The sequence below is a fragment of the Carcharhinus amblyrhynchos genome, chromosome 4 (genome assembly GCF_965287045.1).
Source record: "Carcharhinus amblyrhynchos chromosome 4, sCarAmb.v2.hapA, whole genome shotgun sequence".
Lineage (NCBI taxonomy): Eukaryota > Metazoa > Chordata > Chondrichthyes > Carcharhiniformes > Carcharhinidae > Carcharhinus > Carcharhinus amblyrhynchos.
Genome location: NC_137327.1, coordinates 50,577,984 through 50,602,433, shown reverse-complemented (window position 1 = coordinate 50,602,433; position 24,450 = coordinate 50,577,984). Strand labels below are relative to the sequence as shown.

General features: G+C 42.6%; 1 protein-coding gene across 1 annotated transcript in view; it reads left to right on the top strand.

Moving 5' to 3' along the window:
• LOC145342423 (adhesion G-protein coupled receptor G5-like) overlaps positions 1 to 24,450 on the top strand; it is a 78,776-nt gene that overhangs the window by 43,446 nt on the left and 10,880 nt on the right. Inside the window, exons 8-11 of the mRNA XM_080187987.1 lie at positions 5,957 to 6,002; positions 6,090 to 6,193; positions 8,732 to 8,856; positions 20,865 to 21,202. Of these exons, the coding sequence (XP_080044113.1) occupies positions 5,957 to 6,002; positions 6,090 to 6,193; positions 8,732 to 8,856; positions 20,865 to 21,202 (613 nt within the window). The remainder of the gene's footprint in view (positions 1 to 5,956; positions 6,003 to 6,089; positions 6,194 to 8,731; positions 8,857 to 20,864; positions 21,203 to 24,450) is intronic.

Genomic DNA, 24,450 nt, shown 5'->3' with positions numbered 1-24,450 from the left:
TGGCAGCTTGTTCCAGACATTCACCACCCTCTGTGTGAAAAAATTACCACTCTGGACACTTTTGAATCTCCCTCCTCTCACCTTAAACCTATGCCCTCTAGTTTTAGACTCCCTTACCTTTGGGAAAAGATATTGACTATCTAGCTGATCTGTGCCCCTCATTATTTTATAGACTTCCATAAGATCACTCCTCAGCCTCCTATGCTCCAGAGAAAAAAGTCCCAGTCTATCCAGCCTCTCCTTATAACTCAATCCATCAAGTCCCGGTAATATCCTAGTAAATCTTTTCTGCACTCTTTCTAGTTTAATAATATCCTTTCTATAAAAGGGTGACCAGGATTGCACACAGTATTCCAAGTGTGGCCTTACCATTGTTTTGTACAACTTCAATAAGATATTCAAACTCCTATATTCAATGTTCTGACTGATGAAACCTAGCATGCTGAATGCCTTCTTCACCACTCTGTCCACCTGTGACTCTACTTTCAAGGAGCTATGAACATGTTCCCCGAAATCTCTTTGTTCTGTAACTCTTCACAACGCCGTACCATTAACTGAGTAAGTCCGGCCCTGGTTCAATCTACCAAAATGCATCACCTCGCATTTGTCTAAATTAAACTCCATCTGCCATTCATCAGCCCACTGGCCCAATTGATCAAAATCCTATTGCAATTGGAGATAATTTTCTTCACTGTCCACTATACCACCAATCTTGGTGTCATCTGCAAACTTACTAACCATGCCTCCTATATTCTCATCCAAATCATTAATAACAGTGGATCCAGCACTGATCCCTGAGGCACACCACTGGTCACAGATCTCCAGTTTGAAAAACAACTCTTTACAACCACTCTCTGGCTTCTGTCAAAAAGCTAATTTGTATCCATTTAGATATCTCATCCTGGATCCCGTGAGATTTAATGCTATGCAACAACCTACCATGTGGTACCTTGTCAAAGGCCTTGCTAAAGTCCATGTAGACAAAATTAAATGTACTGCCCTCATCTACCTTCTTGGTTACCACTTCAAAAAACTCTATCAAATTTGTGAGACATGATTTTCCACTCATAAAGCCATGCTGACCATCCCTAATCAGTCCTTGCGTCTCTAAATGCCTGTAGGTCCTGTCTCTCAAAATACCTTCCAAAAATTTGCCCACTACAGATGTGAGGCTCACTGGCCTGTAGCGCCCAGGCTTTTTTCTGCAGCCCTTTTTAAATAAAGGCACAACATTTGCCACTCTCCAATCTTCAGGTACCTCACCCGTGACTATCAATGATTCAAATATCTCAGTCAAAAGATTAAAAGATTGTTATAAACATTTATTACATTGGGTAAAATATGAGGTACTGTTCTTCGTTGATTCTGTCTAAGCAATTCAAACTTCAAAATTCAGTTCCTAATCGCTATCTTTTGGAGCTTCCAGTGTTGTTTTGGCTTCAAAATGGCATCAGTGCTTTATATATGCACTCCTGATATGAGTCCTGGGAGAGAACATTTTGATGATGGTGTCAGCACGCACACAAGGAGCACCTGCTGGACGTTTACAGAGTGCATCAATCACTCAAGCAGATTTCACCAGCATTGCCATTTTGAAATAAAACCCTCCTTTAAATTTAGACTACCAAATATGTGTGCAGCAGCAGGAAGGACCCACATCGGTACTAATTAAGGAGATGTCGATTTCTTTTAGTTGCTACAATTATGCAAGTATTCAGTGGTTTCTGAGAATCTTGCAAAATGCTGTCTTGCGTCACAAGTTATTCTTCCTTCTGACTTTCCTTCAGCTCCAGTACCATATTCAAAAAGAATGCTCCTTTTTAAAAGGTGCCTGCTGGCCTTAAGTAGCACAGTCCAGTTTTAAGTGGTGTCAATGTTGCACAAACGTGAGCACTCTGAGCTTCATTCCACCTGTTTTTCTCTGTTATGGGTGGCCTATTCATTTGAGTACATGAGCCCTTTAATTTTCTTTGACTGGCTACATATGTACGTTGACTTAGAAGGCAACCTCAGCTCAGCCTGCACAGGAACTTTCCCAACCTGCCTGGGTGCATTAATTAGGATATTAATTACACAGAGTACAGAAGTGAGGAGGAATTTCTTCATCCAGAGAGTGATGAATCAGTGGAACTCTTTGCCGCAGAAAGCTGTGGAAGCCAGGTCATTGAGTATCTTTAAGACAGACATAGATAAGTTCTTGATTCATAGAAACATAGAATCCTACAGTGCAGAAAGAGGCCATTTGGCCCATCAAGTCTGCACTGACCACAATCCCACCCAGGCCCTATCCCCATATCCCTACACATTTACCCACTAACCCCTCTAACCTATGCATCCAGGGACACTAAGGGGCAATTTAGAATGGCCGATTAACCTAACCCATGCATCTTTGTGGGAGGAAACTGGAGCATCCGGAGGAAACCCACACAGACACGGGGAGAATGTGCAAACTCCATACAGAGCCGGGATTTGAACCCAGGTCCCTGGAGCTGTGAAGCAGCAGTGCTAACCACTGAGCTACCATGCCATCCCCAATTAATAAGGGGTCAGTAGTTATGGGGAAAAGGCTGGAGAATGGGGATGATAAAAATATCAGCCAGAATTGAATGGCAGAGCAGACTCGATGGCCGAGTGGCCCAATTCTGCTCCTACGTCTTATATTTTTATGAAATATTGCATTGAGATACCTGCAGACATTTTTGAGGGCTATTTAAATTAGCCACTTGAATATTTGTAACTACCTCAGTGATATATCAATAAATAAATTAGCCATGATTTTATCCAAAAAATGATTATGGGCACAATCTAATGACTTTGTCCCGCTTGACTTCCAGTGAGACAGGACGAGGTCATAAGATTAATTCCCTGGCTGAGGTTCTTCTCGGCGAGAATTGCTTCCAGTCCTGAACAACCAGGACAAGATGTGATGGCCTTCTGGGAAGGATGAGGAGGAGGAGAATCAGAGGCCATTGAAGCCTCTGGGTGATTGGGTACGGCCAGGTGGTGCCAGCCTGTCACTGCCAGCTTGGCACCCTGGCACTGCCCACCAGACATCATAAGTGTGGAACAGACAGTGCCAAGGAGGAGAGCCAGATTGGGGGCAGAGACTAGGGATCACAATAATTATAACAAGGGAGAGGGAAGGGGATTTCTGCAGGGATGGTGAATAGTGGGAGGAATGGGGGACTCTGCTGGCAGAGGTGCAATTGGTGGGGTGGGGGGAGAGACCTCTGCTAGGAGGCAATAGGGGACAGTCAGAGTGAGAGGGAGGGAACTCTGTTCAGGGGGTTATGTCCATAGGGGGGTCCCGATGTCCATGGTGGCAGATCATCAGGAACCTCCCTGTATACTGGAAGTACATTGCCTGTGCAATGGCACCCTTGGAGATCAGCAGTTGGCTTCCTTGGCCAGCTCAGACTCCATGCCCCTCCCCCTTCTGGTGAGAATCACATTCTGGCACTATTTTTGTACTAAGTGCCATAAGATTGCATTTTCAAATTCACCCAAAAATAAGATTGAAACTCTCCTATTTCCTCATTCATTTGGCACTAAAGATTTTGTTTTGTAAAATTCTGCCCTATGTATCATAACGTTGAGAAAACCTGGTTTGATTAGTAAGTTTGCACATGATACAAAGATTGGTGGATTTGCGGTTAGCGATGAGGACCATCAGAGGATACAACAGGATATAGATCATTTGGAGACTTGGGCGAAGAGATGACAGATGGAGTTTAATCTGGACAAATGTGAGGTAATGCATTTTGGAAGATCTAATACAGACAGGACGTATACAGTAAATGGCAGAAACCTTAAGAGTATTGCTAGGCAAAGGGATCTGGATGAACAGGTACACAGGTCACTGAAAGTGGTAATGCAGGAGGAGAAGATAGTCAAGAAGGCATATGGCATGCTTGCCTTCATCGGCCAGGGCATTGAGTTTAAAAATTGACATGTCATGTTGCAGCTTTATAGAACCTTAGTTAGGTGGCACTTAGAATAGTGTTCACCTCTGGTCTCCACACTACCAGATGGATATGGAGGCTTTGGAGGGGGTACAGAAAAGATTTACCAGGATGTCGCCTGGTATGGAGGGCATTAGCTATGAGGAGAGGTTGGAGAAACTTGGTTTGTCCTCACTGGAACAACTGAGGTTGAGGGACGAACTGATAGAAGTCTCTAAGGTTATGAGAGGCATGGACAGATGGATAGTCAGTAGCTTTTTACCAGGGTGGAAGAGTCAATTACTAGGGGGCAGAGGTTTAAGGTGCGAGGGGCAAGGTTTAAAGGAGATGTACGAGGCAGATATTTTACACAGAGAGTAGCGGGTGCCTGGAACTCATTGCCGGGGGAGGTAGTGGAAGCGGATACAGTAGTGACTATTAAGGGGTGTCTTGATAAATACATGAATAGAATGGGAATAGAGGGATATGGTCCCTGGAAGCGTAGAGGATTTTAATTCAGTGGGGCAGCAGGGTCAGTGCAGGTTTGGAGGGCCGAAGGGCCCGTTTCTGTGTTGTAATTTCCTTTGATCTTTGTTCTTTGATCCGGCGCAGACCAGACCATAATCATCACACACCAAGTCATTTTTTGGGAGAGTAGTGAACTGTGCACCAGTTCTAGGAGGGGTGGGGCCTAAACACTCAAGTGAGTCTGGCTAGAAAGTGATCAGAACTGTATTGAATGGGCACCCCAATCTCAGTACACTGGGAGAGCCCATCCCTCCCTATCCCCACGGACATCAGTATCCCGCTCGACCGCTTCCCCCCTCCCCCTGCACGCACCGCCCCCCCCCCCCACCCCCCCTGCCCCGCCACCCTCCCATCGCCAGTATATTTCCCCACCTCCTCCTCAATGTGTACTGCCAGAATTGGGACACGTCCAAAATGCCCCCTTCATAATCCCACATCCCCGCCCATCCCCCCAAATGACCGTCGAAATGCCCCTTCATGCACCACCCCTTTCATAGCCCCCAGTCAGCCCCCCCTCAGTCTCCACCCCCTTGGCACTACCACACACACTGGCAGTGCCAAACTGACACTGTCAGTGTGCCCGATGGGTACTGCCCAGCCATGTCACCGACCATCAAGCATCTCCTGACCCTCTGGTGTGCCGAATACAAGGCAGAGACCAGTAGTGATTCCCCCCGGGCCTGTGCCATGCCCAGAGGATCAGAAGATCCTGGGAGCTGGGAGAATCTGGCATCAATCAGGTTAAGCACATTTAAAAATGGTAATCAGCCTTCAGCCCTTTCTGGCTGAGATGCAGCTTGTGCCAGTAGAGGGGGGTCCAGGAAGATCACAAACAGTTTGGCGCCCACAAGGTTTTTAGGCCCGCGGGCAATTTGCCAGGGTCAGCGCAATCCGCGGCAGGTGCAGTGAGGGGAGGCTGGAAAACCGCCTTCCTTGGTTATTGGCTATTGGGAGTGAAATTTACCTCCCACACACACAAAATGCAGCACTGTCACAAATTGAAGCACCTTGCTCAGCATGTAAATATACTGCTACCTCCACATTGATGCAAATCAGTTTGGAAGCACATCAAGAGTCAAGCTGTGGCACTCTAGCCTAGTGAAACAAAGATTTGTGAATGCCAGAGTAATTAGTTTTATTCCCTTTTAAACACACTGGGTGCAGTAGAACTCCAGCCCTATAAAACCATGTGTCCTTGATTTCCTGAGGATTTTCGAAATATATTTTCAGTTTTTTTAATGATATGTGGAAACATCCTCATGTAATCAGAGAACATCAAGCCATAGCAGAACTCTGCAAATGTACCTGGATCAGTTGTATTGATCCCAGCGTGAGATGTGGTCAGCGATATATTCCACTTGTAGCCTGAACATTGTATTCTACAGACAGTGGTGTCCCTGGTAGTATGCTGACTTACCTTGAAGTCAGTATAAAGCTACCATGAGCTTTACAGTAAACACAACCTAACCAAATGCTTTTTATTTCAGAATAAATCCGCCCAACGGTGTGTATTCTTGGATGAAAGTGAGGATGGTAAGCAAAACGCCTAGTAAATTATTTTAGTTACTTTAAGAAAAGCCATTTGAACTGTCATTGTTAGACCATCAACTTGTGTTACAGAGAACGCAACAGATGAGTGGAAATCTACTGGTTGTATGACAATAGTGCAGGATAATCAAACCATATGTCGGTGTAACCATCTGTCCTACTTTGCTGTGTTACTGGTAAGTTATAGACTTCTGATCATTGTACATGATGAGATGAGCAATGGTAGTGTGTCGGTTATCGCCAGTAGGCACCTCAGTTTATCTCCTTAATTCCTTCAAATATTTTCCTCATTTGACTATTTCAGGCTCTCCTTCAAAGTCTTCATTGTCTATTGCTTTGCCAAAATTTGTATGAAAAAATGTCATGATTTGTGAATCTCCCAACTCAAACTCCAAAGACTGAACTCACCCTGGTTCTCAGGTTTCAATCCTCTACCAGACAACATTTTTGAAAGATGTACTAGCTGAAATTGCTCATAGAATCTTTACAGTGCAGGCCCATCCAGCCTGCAGCGACAACAATCCCACCCAGGCCCTATCCCTATAACCTCCATGTATTTAACCTGATAACCTACATATCTACCTTAATAATGCCCCTAACACTAAGGGCCGATTTAACATGGCCAATCTACCTAGCCCACACATCTTTGGACTGCGGGAGGAAATCCAACACCCGGAGAAAACCCACACAGACACGGAGAGAATATGCAAACTCCACACAGTCACCTGAGGCCAAATCGAACCCGGGTCCCTGGTGCTGTGAGGCAGCAGTGCTAACCACTGTGCCACTGTGCTACCCCATGATGTGACAGTGAAGAAATTCTCCAAAGCAGTCACATACAACTGTAAGCAATGCAGGATGCAACTTCTGCCCACTCCTTTCAACTGGCAAACTGAACTGTGGACACTTGGTCATTTAAATATCAGAGTAAACATCTGCTCCTACAGCAGAGCAGCCCACCTGGCAGAGAGATCAAAATCTTGGATCTATATTGAGAGGAAAAGCCAGAGATTTGTCCAGCTAAGTCAGAAAGGCCTGATATTTTACTATTGGTAAACTCCATTGATATGGGGCACCTGTTGCAATTTGAACATAAAGCAGAAATTACATCTGCTGTAAACCTGTGTGATGAGGAGGCATAACCAACGAGATTCCCAAATAGACCATTAATGTTCACAAACATCCCAAAGATGTAAGCTGATTGTAGGTGTCTGTAATCACACTCCCCAGTTAACACGTGGTGGCTTTTGGATCCAGGTTCTGCCACATTTCATTATCCCTCTGCAAGAATTGTCCCAGAATAGAATTCCCAGTAGGACTAAATTTAGAATCACAGAGTTATACAGCACGGAAACAAACCCTTTGGCCAACTCATCCATGCCGATCAGGGAATGGGACTAACTGAACCAGTCCCATTTTCCTGCATTTGGCACATGTTCCTCTAAACCTTTCCTATCCATGTATCTATCCAAATGTCTTTTAAATCTTGTAATTGAACCCATCTCAACTACCTCCTCTGGCAGCTCATTCCATATACACACCACCCTCTGTGTCAAAAAGTTGTTCCTCCAGTCACTTTTAGATCTTTCCCTGCTTACAAATTTATGCCCTCTAGTTTTGGACTCCACTAGCCTGAAGAGAAAGATCTTGGCTATTCACCTTATTTGTGCTTCTCATGATGTTATAAACTTCTATAAGGTCACCCCTCATCTTCTTCCCTGCTGCCAGACTTTTGAATGGACCTATTACATATTAAATTGACTGAGATGAAGGAGGGCCAATCGAGGCCCCCCAGAAGATCCGGCACTTGGGGTTGCCCCCTGGACATTGCTACCCTGACAGTGTCAGCCTGGCCCCCTGACACTGCACAACGGACAAAGTACCAATGCCTATGGGGCACCTTTCCACTGACCATCAGGGTACGGATTTGGGGGGGTTGAGGCTGGCCAGGACATGGAAGGAGGCAAATGATAGAGCTGGCCAGCAATCAGGACGCCAGCAGACAGAGGCTACTGTACATACATCAATCTTGACACTGACAGAGCGGCGCATGAACAGTGGCCTGCACTCAGTGCTATGCTGCTGGCCTCTCTAGTAGGAATAGGCCCCGCTAGGCCAGACCTTTATCACCTTGCCTGCCATGGAATTGGCGTGGGCAAGAATCTGACAACAGAAATCTCAGTTGACCCCGGATGGGAATTTCTGGTCTCGCCTGAACAAAGCTGTAAAATCTCGCCCATTAAATTTTTTTGGGAGAATTGCCCCCTACGTTCTCAATCCTCTCCTTTCCTTCTCTCCTATGTACGCTATGAATGGTATGCTTTGTTTGTTTCGCGCACAAGAGACAATACTTTTCACTGTATGCCAATACATATGACAATATCATCCTCCTATGCTCCGGGGAAGAAAAGCCCCAATCTCTCCTCTTAATTCAAACCTTCCAGTGCCATTCACCTCCTTTCACCTTTGAATTTGGGACCATTTGGTGAGCGTGAAGTTCCCTGAACATTTCTGACTTTATAACCCAAGTGCACCTTCACAAGGGACCTACACAAGACTAGAATACCTTTCCCAACTCACACTTCCATGCACTTGAGCTGCTCCAAATATTCAAGTAGCTTTATCCATAAATGTTTTGAACAGGCAGCGAGCTATTCTGTGCGAGGGATGTTTTAATTGTTGCTCAGTATTGCCTACCCCTTTATTTCCCAAAGAACTTTGGTAAGGAGGAACCTTTGGATGAAGACGTCCTGATATCACTGATCTACATCACACAGATTGGCTGTGGAATTTCTGCCTTCTTTTCAGCCGTCACAATTATCCTTTACTGTGTATACAGGTGAGTCACATAGTGAGTACTATCAGATTATCTTCAATGGGACTACCTTCCAGTATTCCAATAACTTCAACTCCTATATCACATTCTGGGTTTTCCATGAAAGCTTATTGATCGATATATCATGAACACAAATGGAGTATTGCTCTCAGTTCATTCACACATCCAGATCGGATCAAGCCACGAAAGCCATATGACTGTTGAATCTCTCTTGAAATTTATTGAATTAATTTTCTCTCTTTGTTTAAATATATCAAGTTAAAGAACCCAAAACAAACACAAAATTTTAGTAGTGATACATTATTAACTACAGATTATTTGCAAGAGTGATGAAACAAAACTGTGGCAAGTTTTTTTTTAATTCATAGAATCATAGAATCTCTACAGTGCAGAAGTAGGCCATTCGGCCCATCAGGTCTGCACTGACCACAATCCCACTGAGGCCCTATCCCCATAACCCCATGCATTTACTCTTGGCAGCTGGGAAATCTACTTCCAGATTCCTCTGTCTGAAGGAAGACCTGACACTCTTTATTTAACTGTAGAAAGGCCTGTCGCTGTCTATTTAACTGTAGAAAGGCCTGTCGCTGTCTATTTAACTGTCTGAAGGAGGGCCTGTCGCTGTCTATTTAACTGTCTGAAGGAGGGCCTGTCGCTGTCTATTTAACTGTCTGAAGGAAGGCCTGTCGCTGTCTATTTAACTGTCTGAAGATATGGAGGACTTTCCTCCACAGAGTTAGTACTCAAGAAGCAAGCAAGACATTCACCAAAAACAGAAGGTTCTGCCCAGAGTGACCAACAGGAAATTGCAGAGTAGTTTTAAAGCATAGGCTTGCTAGGCCGGGTATCTTCTCCTACCTAATACATCAGGTGATTACACTATTCTGATGCTGTATTCACCATCCATGATTGATATCAAATTTAGTGTTTACTGCTCCAAGCCCACTCTCTGACCCAAAACCACCCTTGACAAACTTAGATTGGACGTATGGTCTAAGTTTGTATTCTGGACAAGGTGATCCGTTAACCAGCTTGAGTTCAGAGACAACTCATTTGGCAGCTTCCTTTGGGATGCACTCTGCTGACATGGTTAACCTTAGCCTAGGCCTGACCAGCCTTTCTGGAGCTGGCAAATTAAAGCCAATTCTGCAAAATCCTTGTTTCCAATTCAGGCTCAGAACTGCTAGGATTCCCTGAGCTCAGCTATTAACATGACCTGTGGGCAGTTTTCCAGTCAGTCATTGAATATTCAGTCAGTCAGACTGAAATTCCAGTTAATGTTTCCTCACCCCACTCTGACCTCTCAGTCCTCAGCCTCTTGCGCTATATCACAGCAGTTCAATGTGAGCTTGAGAAACAGCTTTCAATGAGCTATTTTATAGCTTTCTGGACTTAACATTGAATTTAAAAATGTCAGATCATAAACTACCCTTTTTTTGTTTGTGGATGGTGGTTGTAGATAATGATTCTGCTTTTTCCACCTCCTCTAGATCCATTTATTGTTTCTTTATTGGTTTCATCACCATCTTCCTTTGCCTCACACTATCACCCTTTTTGTAAACTCTTCTGCCTTCTTTTTTATCACATAGTCTACTTTAGTTTCCCTACCACCCCGAGCCACAGGCACGACCTTACCTCCAGTTCACGCCACGCACCCGCTGCAGCGAAGGTGGAGAATTTGACCACAAGCCAAATCTCTGTTCACTGCAGTGGGATGGGAAAATTCCAAAGGTGTGAATGATTGGAAAATTCCGTCGCACCTCTTTGCCTCTGCACTTATTTGGGACCTTTACCTCGCTAACTTCTTGTTGTTATGTTGAATTATCAGTGGTACTGGATCATTGATACTATCTTTGTTCCTCAGATGCTTCCCTGACCTGCGAAGTATTTGTAACTGTATTCCCTCTGTGATCTGTTTTGTAGGCAGCCTGCAACTTGCTACCTGAGTTCACATGTTGTTACATTAATCATGAGTCTATGCTGCACCTTAGCAGAGACTTCCTGGAAATCTCTCTTGTAACTCTGCACATTCTTTCTTTTCAGATAATGATTCCATTCCCTCTTGAAAGCCTTGGTTGAAACTGCCTGCACTCCACACTCAGGCAGTGCACTACAGATCCTCGGGATTCACTTCACATTTGCATTACTTTATGAAAGTTGCAAATTGTGTTGTGATGTAGAATATATCTATCCTGTATTCCACATCCCAAGAGTCAGTCTCTAAGTGATGGCTCTGACACTGAGTTTTGATGGTGATTCTACAGGTGTTAAATTCCAGAAGTTGCACTACAAAATTTTTAACTCAGTTGTCAAGGTTTGAATACCATTAGGTTAGGTGCCAGAGACTGAGAACTGTCATGCCAATAGACAATAAGTGAGTGAGTCCACAGAAGTTGGATGGGAGAATTGATTCAATTGAAGACAGAGATGTTTGGTACAGTTAGAATGTAGATTTCTTCCTTTCCTACATGCTGCACTTAGTGAAGTCTGGGCAATGCCTCCTAAACCAGACCAGCAATCCTACTGCTGGTTTCTCATGTAATCAAAACTGATTTGTCATCCCAGTGCAGTTAGTTACTTACTGCATGGTCACTTAAAACATCACTCCATTGGTAAGAATTTTGAATTGAGCATTTATTAAATGGAGTTTTTGAGCTGGATCAACCAATTTGCTTCTCTTTCCTGCATAATAATTGTAGATCTTTATGGATGGTTTTGCTGATTTGGGCTGTGAATGTAGTTGTGTAATTGGTTCCCAAATGCAGTATTGGCTATTTATTTCTGTGGTGTATAATCACAACTGCTTCAGGTAGACCTATTTTTGTTTAGTGAGCAGTAATCTTGTGCTGTAAATGAGACCAGCATGTGCACTTGGCCATTCAATTGATCTTGAATAACTAAATCTTCTGCGCTTCAGCAGTTTCTATTCTGCAAGGGCAGGTGCATGAGAAGATCTGGCATTGCAGTGCAAAAACTGTTTGCTCACAGCCACAGTTTAAAAAAATATATTTTTCTCTCTTGCCTCTTGGCATGGCTGATGGCAGTGACTCCTTGCTTGGGCAATGTGGCACTGGCCCACTTCCATTATCTTCCCCAGAAGATCATTGTTCATATTATGCTCTTTTGGTAGGCTATTTGATAATGGGCATCACAGGTAAGTACAGTGCTGTCCTCGACTAACAACCTCAGTTGGGTGTTTTTATATGGAGATTGTCAAGGAGGAACATGAATTTGGCTGCTTTTGCATCTTTTAACCTTAGTATGCTATGTGGATTTGACGTTGATTTTAATTTCAATTTACTGAAGTGCCTTTGCGTAAACAAACCTGGTATGGTACACTGTTTTCTTTGTATGCACCAGTGGAATAACACTTAGATTGTGGAGGCAAACCACTGGAGAAGTGGCGCAGACATTCCAAAAATAAACCAGACAAAAGTAAGTTAATAGTGATGCAATGGGGGAGGGTAATGGTTTGAGTCTGTCATTGCTCCAGAGGATGTGACTACTCCTAAATTGCTACTCCCAACTGTTGAAACATCACAGACAAGATACAATAATCATCTATTTCTTTCTGGTTTTCCATATTATTGTGCTTCATTGTTCAGTCACCTAAACCTGAGTGTTTATCTATTTCTTAAGCGCATTTTATATTTTCAGCCTTTTTTCTGTTTCAGGTTAGAGATTTGAAGTTTACCCTTTAATAATCAATTGACCGTTGCTGTTTTCTAATTAGTCTTATCATGTTTGAATATTCCTCCTCTTTTTCCAAGTATTGGCCTCTGCTTGTTACTCCTGACTGCTTTCATTGTTGCTGTTGATACCTTATTCAAATGCTGTCTGTGAGAGTTTACACAATGAACAGTAGTAGATTATTCAGCTGGAAGTGGGGAGGGACCAGCACAATCGAACTCCATATTCACACCAGGTGTACAGACAGGCATGGTGAGCAAACATGAGGTTTCCTCCTTTCCATTTTAGAGAGGCTGTCCTCTTCCCTACCAGAACCTTCTGTTTCTTGGCAGGGTCCAAAGATCAAGTCAGGGCCTTTGATTTTGGTAAAGCTCATTAGCATGTTCTGCTGGTTTGGGCAGTTTTGTGAGAGTTGAAAGTAAATCTGAAGATGGCTCCACGACATTCTGTTCAAGGTTCTTTAGGAGCCCTGTTTAATTCCTTAGTTGACTGAATTAACCAACTTTTTGCCAGCAACCTTGTTCTTAAATTCGTCCTTGTCAGTTGCTGGCAGCTTCCTAGTTGTGGTTTTAATGCATGCTGAAGCTTCGTATTGGTGTCATGGGCTGATTTTCATAATGGTTTTGTTACATTACATGCATTGACTTATTTAGTACATTAACTATTTGTGCTTGAACTGTAACTTCTTGAAATTTACTCAGATTAGTGGAAAGAAAATCTGAACTTGTATTTTTTCAGGGTTTTTCTGATTTACAGGCAGCATGTATGGAAATAACAATCAATACTTTGAACTCTTCTTTTTAACAATTGAACAAATGCTGGTTGATCTGCAAGCATGATTCTGGTTTTATTTTTCCAGATTTCCAGTATTTGTAAATTTGCACCACCGTGCTGCACCACCCCCCACCCCGGGCACACACTGCATTCCTCCCACCGCCCCCCACACCCCCACCCCCCTGGCCCCACCCCCCCCGCCACACACACACACACACACACACACACACACACACACACACACACACACACACACACACACACACACACACTGTGTCCAGTTTGTTTCCACCAGCTGTGCTCATAGTGTTTAAACATCATCTAGATCATTTACCCTGGCACTAATTAGGATACTTCAGGAAAGGATTACACCCCATGATCGACCTCATGGTTACGTATGCTTTTAAAATTTACACTGTTACAAACTCTGTGACGAGGATCAATGATGCTTTTCTAAGCAATGAACTTGTATCCACTTCTGAGTCCACAGTGTGGTGCAGAGCTTAGCAGAATTTGAAGATGTACTACTTCCCAAATTCAGCAGTTGACCTGGATTTGAATAACACTGATCAACGCCCCACAATATTCCTTCTTTTCTGTAAAACTTGTATCTTAAAAGACTCTTAAATTAAGGTCAATTTTTCTGTATTCTGGCTGGGGCTAAAATGGCAGTTTCATTGTATATTCATTCAGGGAATGTGGACTTCGCCGACTAGGGAAGCATTTATTGCCATTCTCAATTATCCTTGAAAATGTTACTGATAATTAAGTTTGCCCTCAAAAGATGAAATCCTTAAATCTATCATGAAGATTTTTCTTCCCTGGACGATGTGGTGGAATCAAAGGAAAGCCTGATTCAGCATCAAAGTTGGATTAATGATACAATTAGTGTCCAAACTTTGATGTTTTGTTCACTTACCTTGCGTTGTTACCTTTCTTTGTTTGTGGCTGTTTGCAATAAGTAAACCAGCAGCAAAGATGAAGCATAAATGTAACTCTTAAGTGTCGGAACATGTCCTCATTCAGCAAGACAACTAGTCCAAAATCAGTTATGTCCCACCGTAGTGTGTCAGGTCTCAAACAATGACAAGGCGGAGTACAGGAATGGGATAGAGAATCTGGTGAACTGGTGCAACAACAATAATCTCTCCTTCAATATCAACAAAGCAAAGGAGACAGCCATTGACTTCAGGGAGCATAGTGGAGAACATGCCCCTGTCTACGTTAAAAGAGACTGAGTAGAAATGGTCGAGAGGTTCAAGTTTTTAGGTCTCCAGATTACCAACAGCTTGTCCTGGTCCCCCCACCTCCATGCAAACACTATAGTTAAGAAAGCCCGCCAACACCTCTGCTTTGTTACAAGAATAAGGGTAAATGTCTGCTACCACACCCATAACTTTTACAGATGCATTCTGTCTGGTTGTATCACAGCTTGGTATGGCTCCTGCTCTGCCCAAGACCACAAGGAACTACAAAAGGTCTTGAATGTAGCCTGATTCATCTTGCAAACCAGCCTCCCATCCATTCACTCTGTCTACACTTCCGATTGCCTCGGTAAAACAACCAGCATAATTAAGGACCCCATGCACCCCAGACATTCTCTCTTCCGCCTTCTTCTGTCGGGAAATAAATACAAAAGTCTGAGGTCACGTACCGAGCAACTCAAGAACAGCTTCTTCCCTGCTGCCATCAGATTTTTGATCAGACCTACCTCACACTAAGGAGATCTTTCACTACACTCTTGCTATGACTAACATTACATTCTGCATTGTCTCCTTTCCTTCCTTCCTAAATTATGAATGGTGTAGCATGCAAGAAACAATACTGTATACTAATACATGTGATACTAATAAATCAAATCAAAGGAAGCCAGAGTGGGAAATAGATGAAGTGCTCATCAACAGAAATAAACAAGTATCCCACTGGGCTGAATACTAGTCAGCTGTACTCCTGTGAGATGGATGTGTCAAGGATGTCATTGACATGTCCACAGCTTCATGTCATAGCCATGATAGGAACACTACACTCTGCACTCTCCTTTCTTTCTCTATGAACGGTATGCCTTGTCTGCATAGCATGCAAAAAACAAAACTTTTTTCACTGTATTCTAACACCTGTGACAATTAATCAAATTGCATTTATTTTAATGCAAGAAACCTGCCAGGCAAGGCATATAAACTCAGGGCATGGATGTTACACAAGACTGGGATATTATAGCAATTACTGAAACATGGCTAAGGAAGGGAAGGACTGGCAGCTCAATGTTCCAGGGTACAGATGCTATAGGAAAGATAGAACAGGAGATAAGAAAGGAGGGAGAGTTGCCCTTTTGATTAGGGAAAACATCATGGCACTACTGAGAAGCATTATATCCGAGGCTTCGGCCACTGAGTCTATATGGGTAGAACTGGGAAATCACTTTGATAAAGTTATACTGTAGGCCCCCAAATAGTCAATGGAAAATTGAGGAGCAAGTATGTAAGGAGATAGCTCCAAGAAAAATGGAGTGGTAATTGTTGGAGTTTTTAACTTTCCCAACATTGACTGGGACAGCCATAGTATTAGAGGGTTGTGTGGAGAGAAATTTGTTGAGAGTATTCAGGAGGAATTTCTCATTCAGTATGTGGATGGCCCAACTGGAGAGGGGGTAAAATGTGACCATCTCTTGGGAAATAAGGAAAGGTAGGTGACAGAATTGTTAGTGAGGGATCACTTTGGAACCAGTGAGCATAATTCTATTAGTTTTAAGATAGCTATGGAGAGTGACAGGTCTGGCCCAAAAGTTAAACTTCTAAATTAGGGCAAGGCCAATTTTGATGGCATCAGGCAGAAAATTTGAATAGTTAATTGGGGAATCTGTGGGAAGGCAAAGGGACGTCTGATAAATGGGAGGCTTTCAAAAGTGTATTAATCAGTGTTCAGGGTAAGCACGTTCCTTTTAGAGTGAAGAGCAAGGCTGATAGTAGTAGGGAACCCTGGATGACTCGGGATATTGAGGCCCTGGTCAAGAAGAAGGAGGAGGCACCTGACATGCATAGGCAGCTGGGAGCAAGTGGACCCATTGAAGAGTATAGGGGGTATAGGAACAGAGTTAAGAGAGAAATCAGGAGGGCACAAAGGAGATACGAGATTGTTTTGGCAGATAAGGCAAAGGAGAATCCAAAGAGCTTCTACAAATGCATAAAGGCCAAAAGAGTAACTAGGGAGAGAATAGGGCCTCTTACGGATCAACAAGGTCATCTATGTGTGTGGATCTATAAGAGATGGGTGAGATCCTAAATGAAGATTTCTCATCAGTATTTACTGTTGAGAAAAACATGGATGTTAGGGAACTTAGAGAAGTAAATAGTGATGTCTTGAAGAGCGTATATATTACAGAGAAGGAGATGCTAGAAATCTTAAAGCGCATCAAGGTAGATAAATCCTTGGGCCCTGATGAGGTTATCCCAAGACATTGTAGGAGGCTAGGGAGGAAATTGCAGGTCCTCTGGCAGAGATATTTGAATCATTGCTACTCACAGGTGAGATGCCTGAAGGGTGGGTTGTGCCTTTGTTTAAGGAGGGCTGCAGGGAAAAGCCTGGGAACTACAGGCTGATGAGCCTCACATCTGTGGTGGGTAAGTTGTTGGAAGGTATTTTGAGACAGGATCTACAGGCATTTAGAGAGGCAAGGACTGATTAGGGACAGTCAGCATGGCTTTGTGAGTGGAAAATCATGCCTCACAAATTTGATTTGAGTTTTTTGAAGGGATAAGCAAGAAGGTAGATGAGGGCAGTGTAGTTTATGTTATCTACATGAATTTTAGCAAGGCCTTTGACAAGGTATCACATGATAGGTTGATGCATAAGATTAAATTTCATGGGATCCAGAGTGAGGTAGCTAAACTGATGCAAAATTGGCTTGATGACAGAGCCAGAGGGTGGTTGTAGAGGGTTGTTTTTCAAACTAGAGACTGTGACCAGCAGTGTGCCTCAGGGATTGGTGCTGGGTCCATTGTTATTTGTCACTTATATTAATGATTTGGATGAGAATGTAGGACCATGATTAATAAATGTGCAGATGACACCAAGATTGGTGGCATATTGGACAGTGAAGAAAGTTATCGAGGATTGCAACAGGCTCTTGATCAGTTGGGCCAGTGAGCTGACAAATGGCAAATGGAGTTTAATTTAGATAAATGTGAGATGATGCATTTTGGTAGATTGAACCAGAGCAGGACTTGCTCAGTTAATGGTAGGACACTGGGGAGAGTTACAGAACAAAGAGATCTAGGGGTACAGGTGACTAGTGGAGTCAAAGATGGACAGAGTGCTGAAGAAGGCATTCAGCATGCTTGGTTTCATTAGTCAGAACATTAAATCCAGGAATTGGGACATCTTGTTGTAGTTGTACATGACATTGGTAAGGCCACACTTGGAATACTGTGTACAATTCTGGTCACCCTATTATAGAAAGAATATTAAACTAGAAAGAGTGCAGAAGAGATTTACTAGGATGCCGCCACAACTTGATTGTTTGAGTTAGAAGGAGAGGCTTGATAAACTGGAACTTTATTTTCTGGAGCGTAGAAGGCTGTGGGGTGATCTTATAGAGGTCTATAAAATAATGAGGGGTGTAGACCAGCTAGATAGTCAATATTTTTTCTCAATATTTAGTCTAAAACTAGAGGGCATAGGTTTATGGTGAGAGGGGGGACATACAAAAGGGTCCAGAAGGACATTTTTTTCTCACAAGGTGATGAGTGTCTGGAACAAGCTGCCAGAGATAGTAGTATAGGCAGGTACAATTTTGTCTTTTAAAAAGAGTTTAGACAGTTACATGGGTACGATGGGTATAGAGGGATAATGGGCCAAATGCAGGCAATTGGAGCTAGCTTATGGGTTTAAAAGAAGGACACATGGACAAATTGGGCCGAAGGGCCTGTTTCCATGCAATAAACCACTGATTTTATGACTTCCAGTAAAGTTGGTTAAGCATGACTTTCCCTTTCGAAACCCATGCTGACTGCTCTTCTTATACTTTTAAGTTCCTAGATGTTTTTAATATTGCACTTTGGTTAAAAATTCCATTAGCTTTCCTACCACCAAGTTAAGCTTAATGATCAATGGTTTTCTGGATGTTTTTCTATCACCTTGTTTACGTATTGGAGACAAATTGATTGTCACCCTGTTCTCCGCCACTATTCCCTTCTCTAATTAAATTATATATGCAATCATGCCTCAGCTATTAATGTACTTTAATATTCAGGGATGCAATTCATTTGGAGCAGGATTGCATCCTACCCAGGTTTGACTAGTTTATCAATTATTCCCCCCTTCTATCATAAATAACTTTATACCATTTCTACTTGTTTTTCTAATGTCATGTCCACCATGTTAATCTCACAAGTAACTACTATGGCCAAGCAATTATGTAATATTTCTGCTGTTTTGCCATCATTTTCTGCTACTTTATCTTTTCCATAACTTGATGGTTCTATTTCAGTCCTGATTTTTCTTTTGTTTTTTATGTGTGTGCAGAATGCCTATTTTCAAATTCCTTGATAATTTAGTTTTATAGCTTCTCTTTGTCTTTCTAATTTTTTAAATCTTTCCTAATCTTTCTCAATTTCATTATGTTATTCTTGCCTCTGTTGTTGATGTACTTAGTGTACACCTCTTTCTTTAGTTTAAATGTTGTCATTATTTCTTTATTTATCCGTGTTATGACATTGCTGGCTAGCTTCTTCTTCCATTTTTTCTACTAAACTCTAATGATCATTATTTTTCATGTTTCCCACTGTGTTCCATTTCTATGTTTGTCAGCAAATATTTGAATTTGCTTTCTCCAGTTCCGTTCTCGTATTCTCAAAATTGTTACTTTTGTTTTAGTAAGCTTACTAAGCTGTAATCACTGTTGTTTGGATGTTCCCCTACACTTCCTTTCTTTGTTTTGGTTCATCCCAAACTAGATTCAGCTTCCAAACCTGTCTTTCTACCATCCTCATCTAGCTAACCCTTTGCCAGTTAACATGTGGCTTGAGTAGTAATCATGAGACTACCACCTTTGAGATCCTTTTTAAAAATAAAAATTCCTAACTTCTAATGTTCTCTTACCAGAACCTCGTGTTTTTCTTCACTATTGGTTCCAACATGCAATGTGACTACTTGACCTTCCCCCTCCTTTCCAAGTTTCTTTCCAATTGATCTGAGGTATCCTAAGACAGGTAAAATTCTCTTCTAGATTCCTAGTTGTAATTGCAGAAGACATTTTCTATCCACTAATTATTGAATTCCCTATGATTGCAACCTCTTTATTCTACTCTCTGTCCACATAATCCCTTGGACTTCCTCCTGAACCACATTATCAGGGATAGCATTGTGACTGCCTGCAGCACAGCCTGCATCCTTATTCCCACAGGTGGCATAGAAACATAGAAGGTAAGAGCAGGAGGAGGCCATTGGCCCTTCGAGCTTGCTCTGCCATTCATCACGATCATGGCTAATCGTCCAACTCAATAGCCTAATCCTGCTTTCTCCCCATAACATTTCATCCTATTCGCTCCAAGTGCTATATCTAGCCACCTCTTGAATTCATTCAATGTTTTGGCATCAACTACTTCCTGTGGTAGTGAATTCCACAGGCTCACCACTTTTTGAGTGAAGAATAGTCTCTTCGTCTCTGTCCTAAATGGTCTATCCTGAATCCTCAGACCGTGACCCCTGGTTCTGTACCATCCCCCACCACCGGGATCATCCTCCCTGCATCTACCCTGTCTCTCCCTGTTGGAATTTTAAGTTGTCCCATTTGCCTTTGGATGGGATTGGTGTCTTTGCACCTTGTTTCCCATCTCCCCTGCATTCTCCTTTACCCTGCTGATTGACAGTCGCATTTTTTTCTGTACCTCCCCTCTCCCTTGTGGTGTGACTAAACTTTGGAGAAAACTGTCAGGAAATTCCATCCCCTCCCTTCTATCTCAGTGTGTTTCCAAGTCACACTCCAACTGAAAGACTCTGACCTGCACTTCTCAAATCATGAAACCTTTACTGTAGATGTGAGTGTCCAGGACAATCTCACCTTCCACAAACTCTCACCTCTCACAGTCTTGACACGTCTATCATTCCCAGTTGCTTACAAAAAACTCACTTAGACATGGATGGGTGTATTTTAAGGAATCTACTTGCAGAAAATCAGGGTGCAGGCGAATAGATAGGAACATAATGAATGGTGCCTTCACCCATTTATAGGCGCCAATTATAACAGTTACATTACAAATCAGCTGGCATATCCACTTGCGCATTGTTAGACTTCTAATGTTCAAAGAGAGCAATCTTTTGGTTGTTTTTCAACTTTTTCCTGGAGCTTTTAAGTTTCTCAATCACCTGTCTTTGTTTTAGCCTTTCACACCACATCTTCAGCAGTTTCACATATCTTCCACCAATGATGGGAGATTGAAAAATTCAGCTGGACATGCAGAGGTCTCCACCAATGAATAGAGATGATTAAAGTAATGTGAGAAGAGCTGTAAAAGTGAACTGTCTGCTTGTATACACATATTGTTTTTCAGGTGCCTGAAATGTAACAGGATAATTATCCTCACAATGTTGGTAAAACGTTTCTTTTTTGTTGTTTTAAGGAAGTTTAAAAGTGATAACATCACTAAGATCCACATGAACCTCTGTGGTGCCTTATTTCTTCTAAACATCAACTTCCTGACCAATGTATGGCTCAGTATGGTGAAAAATGATGGTTTGTGTAAGACCATTGCTGTTTGTCTACACTATTCATTGCTGTGCACCTTTACCTGGATGGGAATCGAAGCATTTCAGCTATACCTGATGCTGATCCAAGTTTTCAATACCTATATAAAATACTACATGCAGAAACTGGCTGTAATTGGTTGGGGTGAGTAAGATTTATTCCCTTTACATTTTTTGTTGACCACATTTTGTGCTTTACACACAGAAAATTGCTCCAGTACAATATTTCACGTAATAGTATGACAAGGACGGGTACCCGGTGGATAGTGAAGAACAATTATTCTCTAAATATAGTACTTTCATGAAGCCTACCCCTTCTCCCATTGTATTAACTGATTTCAATTAGAAGATTATATAGCTTCATTAGCATTTACTGGATTACTTCTAATTAGAGTCATAGAGGTTTACAGCATGGAAACATGCCCTTCGGCCCAACCTATCCATGTTTTTTTTAAAAACCCCTAAACTAATCCCAATTGCCCACATTTGGCCCATATCCCTCTATAACCTTCATACCCATGTAACTGTCTAAATGCTTTATTTTGCCACTGTTGGTAACGAACAAAATATTTAGAAAGGATGACTGTATATACTTACCCTACATTCTCCTTGATCCACCTGCTCACATGTCCTGGCCTGTGTGAGATCAGTACCTGCCAAACCACTTACTTTCTGCCGGTGCACAATGTTATCTTAACTTGTTCACCTGCCCAAACACATCCCCAGTCCATGGCATGTGAAAAGACTGTAAACAAGAATGAAGGAGGAGGACAAAAGACAGCTGTGGATGGAAATGGAGAATGAAAGATGAAGAGGTAAAGCAGGAGAGAATGAAAGCATTTATTTGGCATCTTTACACATAGTCAGTCAACCTGAAAGCTCTTTACAACCAATAGGAAAATTTTGAAATGTGGTCACAGTAAATACAATAATTAATTTGTAGAAAAACAGTAAATGATTAATGATGCATTACTGATTGATGGGGGAATATTGGTCAAGGCACTGAGCAAGCTGTGTGTTCATCTTTGAAAAGTCCTATGGGATATTATAGATCGACTCCATCAGGAACTAAGTGACTTCAGTTTTATATCTCATCCAAGTTCATGGTGCTGCTTGAATCCAAAACCTACTGGCTCAGAGTTGGGAACAGCACTGACAGGGCAGTGAGAAGAAATTCTGCAAATTTTCTCCCTATCCATCTTAGACCAGATTCTTTTCCATGCAACTCAAGTTTGCCTTTCTCCAATGCAACAACCTTATCTTTGTCCTTTTTATTCAGATCTGTTGGTATATTGAAACTAACCTGTTGGGCCTTTTATTTCTTAAGTCTTCTCTTGCCCTACATCAGTTCCATGGAAGAGTTCTTCACCAACACTGGCAACACCTTCTTTATCCCATCGCAATCTTTCCTGAAACCATTTTGACTATGCTAAGTGCAAATCTCCATTATAGCTACAGGAACATCTTTCTCTGCAAATATTAATGCTTCGAACTGTCCAAATTTATTTTGAATGCTTTGAGAATTCATATGTAAATATCAAGTTTGTTTTTTTATAGTTTATTTATTATTGTCACAAATGGGCTTACACATTAGACTGACACAAATTGACTTACAGTGTTACATTAACACTGCAATGAAGTTACTGTGGAAAAACCCCGAGCTACCACGCTCTGACATCTGTTTGGGTACACTGAGGGAGAATTTAACATGGCCAAAGCACCTAACCAGCACATCTTTCAGACTGTGGGAGGAAACCAGAGCACCTGGAGGAGACCCACGTAGACATGGGGAGAATGTGCACACTCCACACACTGACCCAAGTTAGGAACCAAGCCTGAATCCCTGCCGTTCTGAAGCAGAAGTGCTAACCACTGTGCCACTTTGCTGCCCAAGTCAATCTTTAAAACATTAAAATCCCTCCAAAAACTAGGTTCAACTTATATGCCAAGTATAAAATTGGAAAGCTGGCATATCTGTAGGAGGTTGACATTTTGAAATCTCATCAGTGCCCGAATGGGCACGCCTTAAATTTTTACTCATCTTTGCAACACAGCCCATATTGCCTGCTTGATCCTTTGCACCCAATTATAAGGTTCTGGTTAGTAAAAGATGCCTTTGTGGGGTGAAAAATTTATCAGGAGAACTTTCCAGATCCACTTAATACCTGGAATATTATATTCTGGCTGCAACTTGTTAAAAAGCCTGTCTGGAGGATAGTGATGCTTTCTGAGCTCCTTTGCTTTGTAGAGAAATAGATCAGTCTTCCCAATCTATTTACCATTTGTTTTTTACAAGCTAAAATTGAGAGGGATCATCTGAGGGGTGATCCAGGATAGTACCAAAAGGTAGCTAGGATTATAATCCAAAATTTAATATATGTTCCTTCTTTTCATAATCTTGTCAAGGGTGCTTAACATCTAATATTGCCTTTTCTGAACTGAAATTACAAGCAAAAGATGCAAAATAACTCTCTCGCACTGGCAACCCTTGGTTCAAGGAATTTTTACTTCCCTAATTGTAATAAGATGCACAATGAATTGATGTTCAAAGAGACTTGAGTGTGTTTGTACAAGGAACACAAAGTTAGTATGCAGATACAGCAAGTAATTAAGATGGCAAATGATATGTTGGCCTTTATCATAAGGGAATTGGAGTGCAAGAATAAGAAGTTTGCTACGATTGTGCAAAGTTTTGATGAGACAACAGGGGCAATTTCCCCCCCAAAAATCAAGTGTTTTGAGCAAGCTGAGTTCTTGAATTTACAGCACTCTGCAATACAGAGGCCATCAAGAGATTCACACCAGTAGGTTGGGCAGGGGATGGGCGAAGGGCAGAGCCTAAACCTGCTGAGAGGCTGGCAGTAGAGGGCTCAGGGAGCATTGGGCATGTGCTGATCTCCCAGTATACTGCAAGATCAATTGTTATCCCTCCGCACCCCCCAGACATCGCCAGCGTCCCATTTACCGGCCCTAATTCCTGATCGCTGGCCCCACCACTAGCCCCCACTCCCAGTGCTGAGTCCCCCTTTCCCACCTACTTCACCTGCCTGGCTCTGCCCCCATCTGGCTCTATCCTTGTGAGGCCCTGCCCCCTTGGCACTGCTTCTGCACAGAGGGCACTGCCAGTGTGCCAGATTAGCAGTGCAGAGTGCCCAGTAGGCAGTGCCTAGGTGCCAGGCTGACACTTCCCAAGGGTAGTGCAACCCCCTTCCCACCCCATTCTCTCAGGAGACCTCAGTGGCCTCCAATCCCACTGATAAGGCCATGATGCCCGGTCCCCATTGCTGGGGACCAGCTGTGATCCCTGCTGGTGGGAACCTTCACCAGCAAGGTCGGAGAGCCAAGTGAGCCCGAACAATAGTGTCTGGAGCTCGCTGAAAGGGTTTAAGGTAA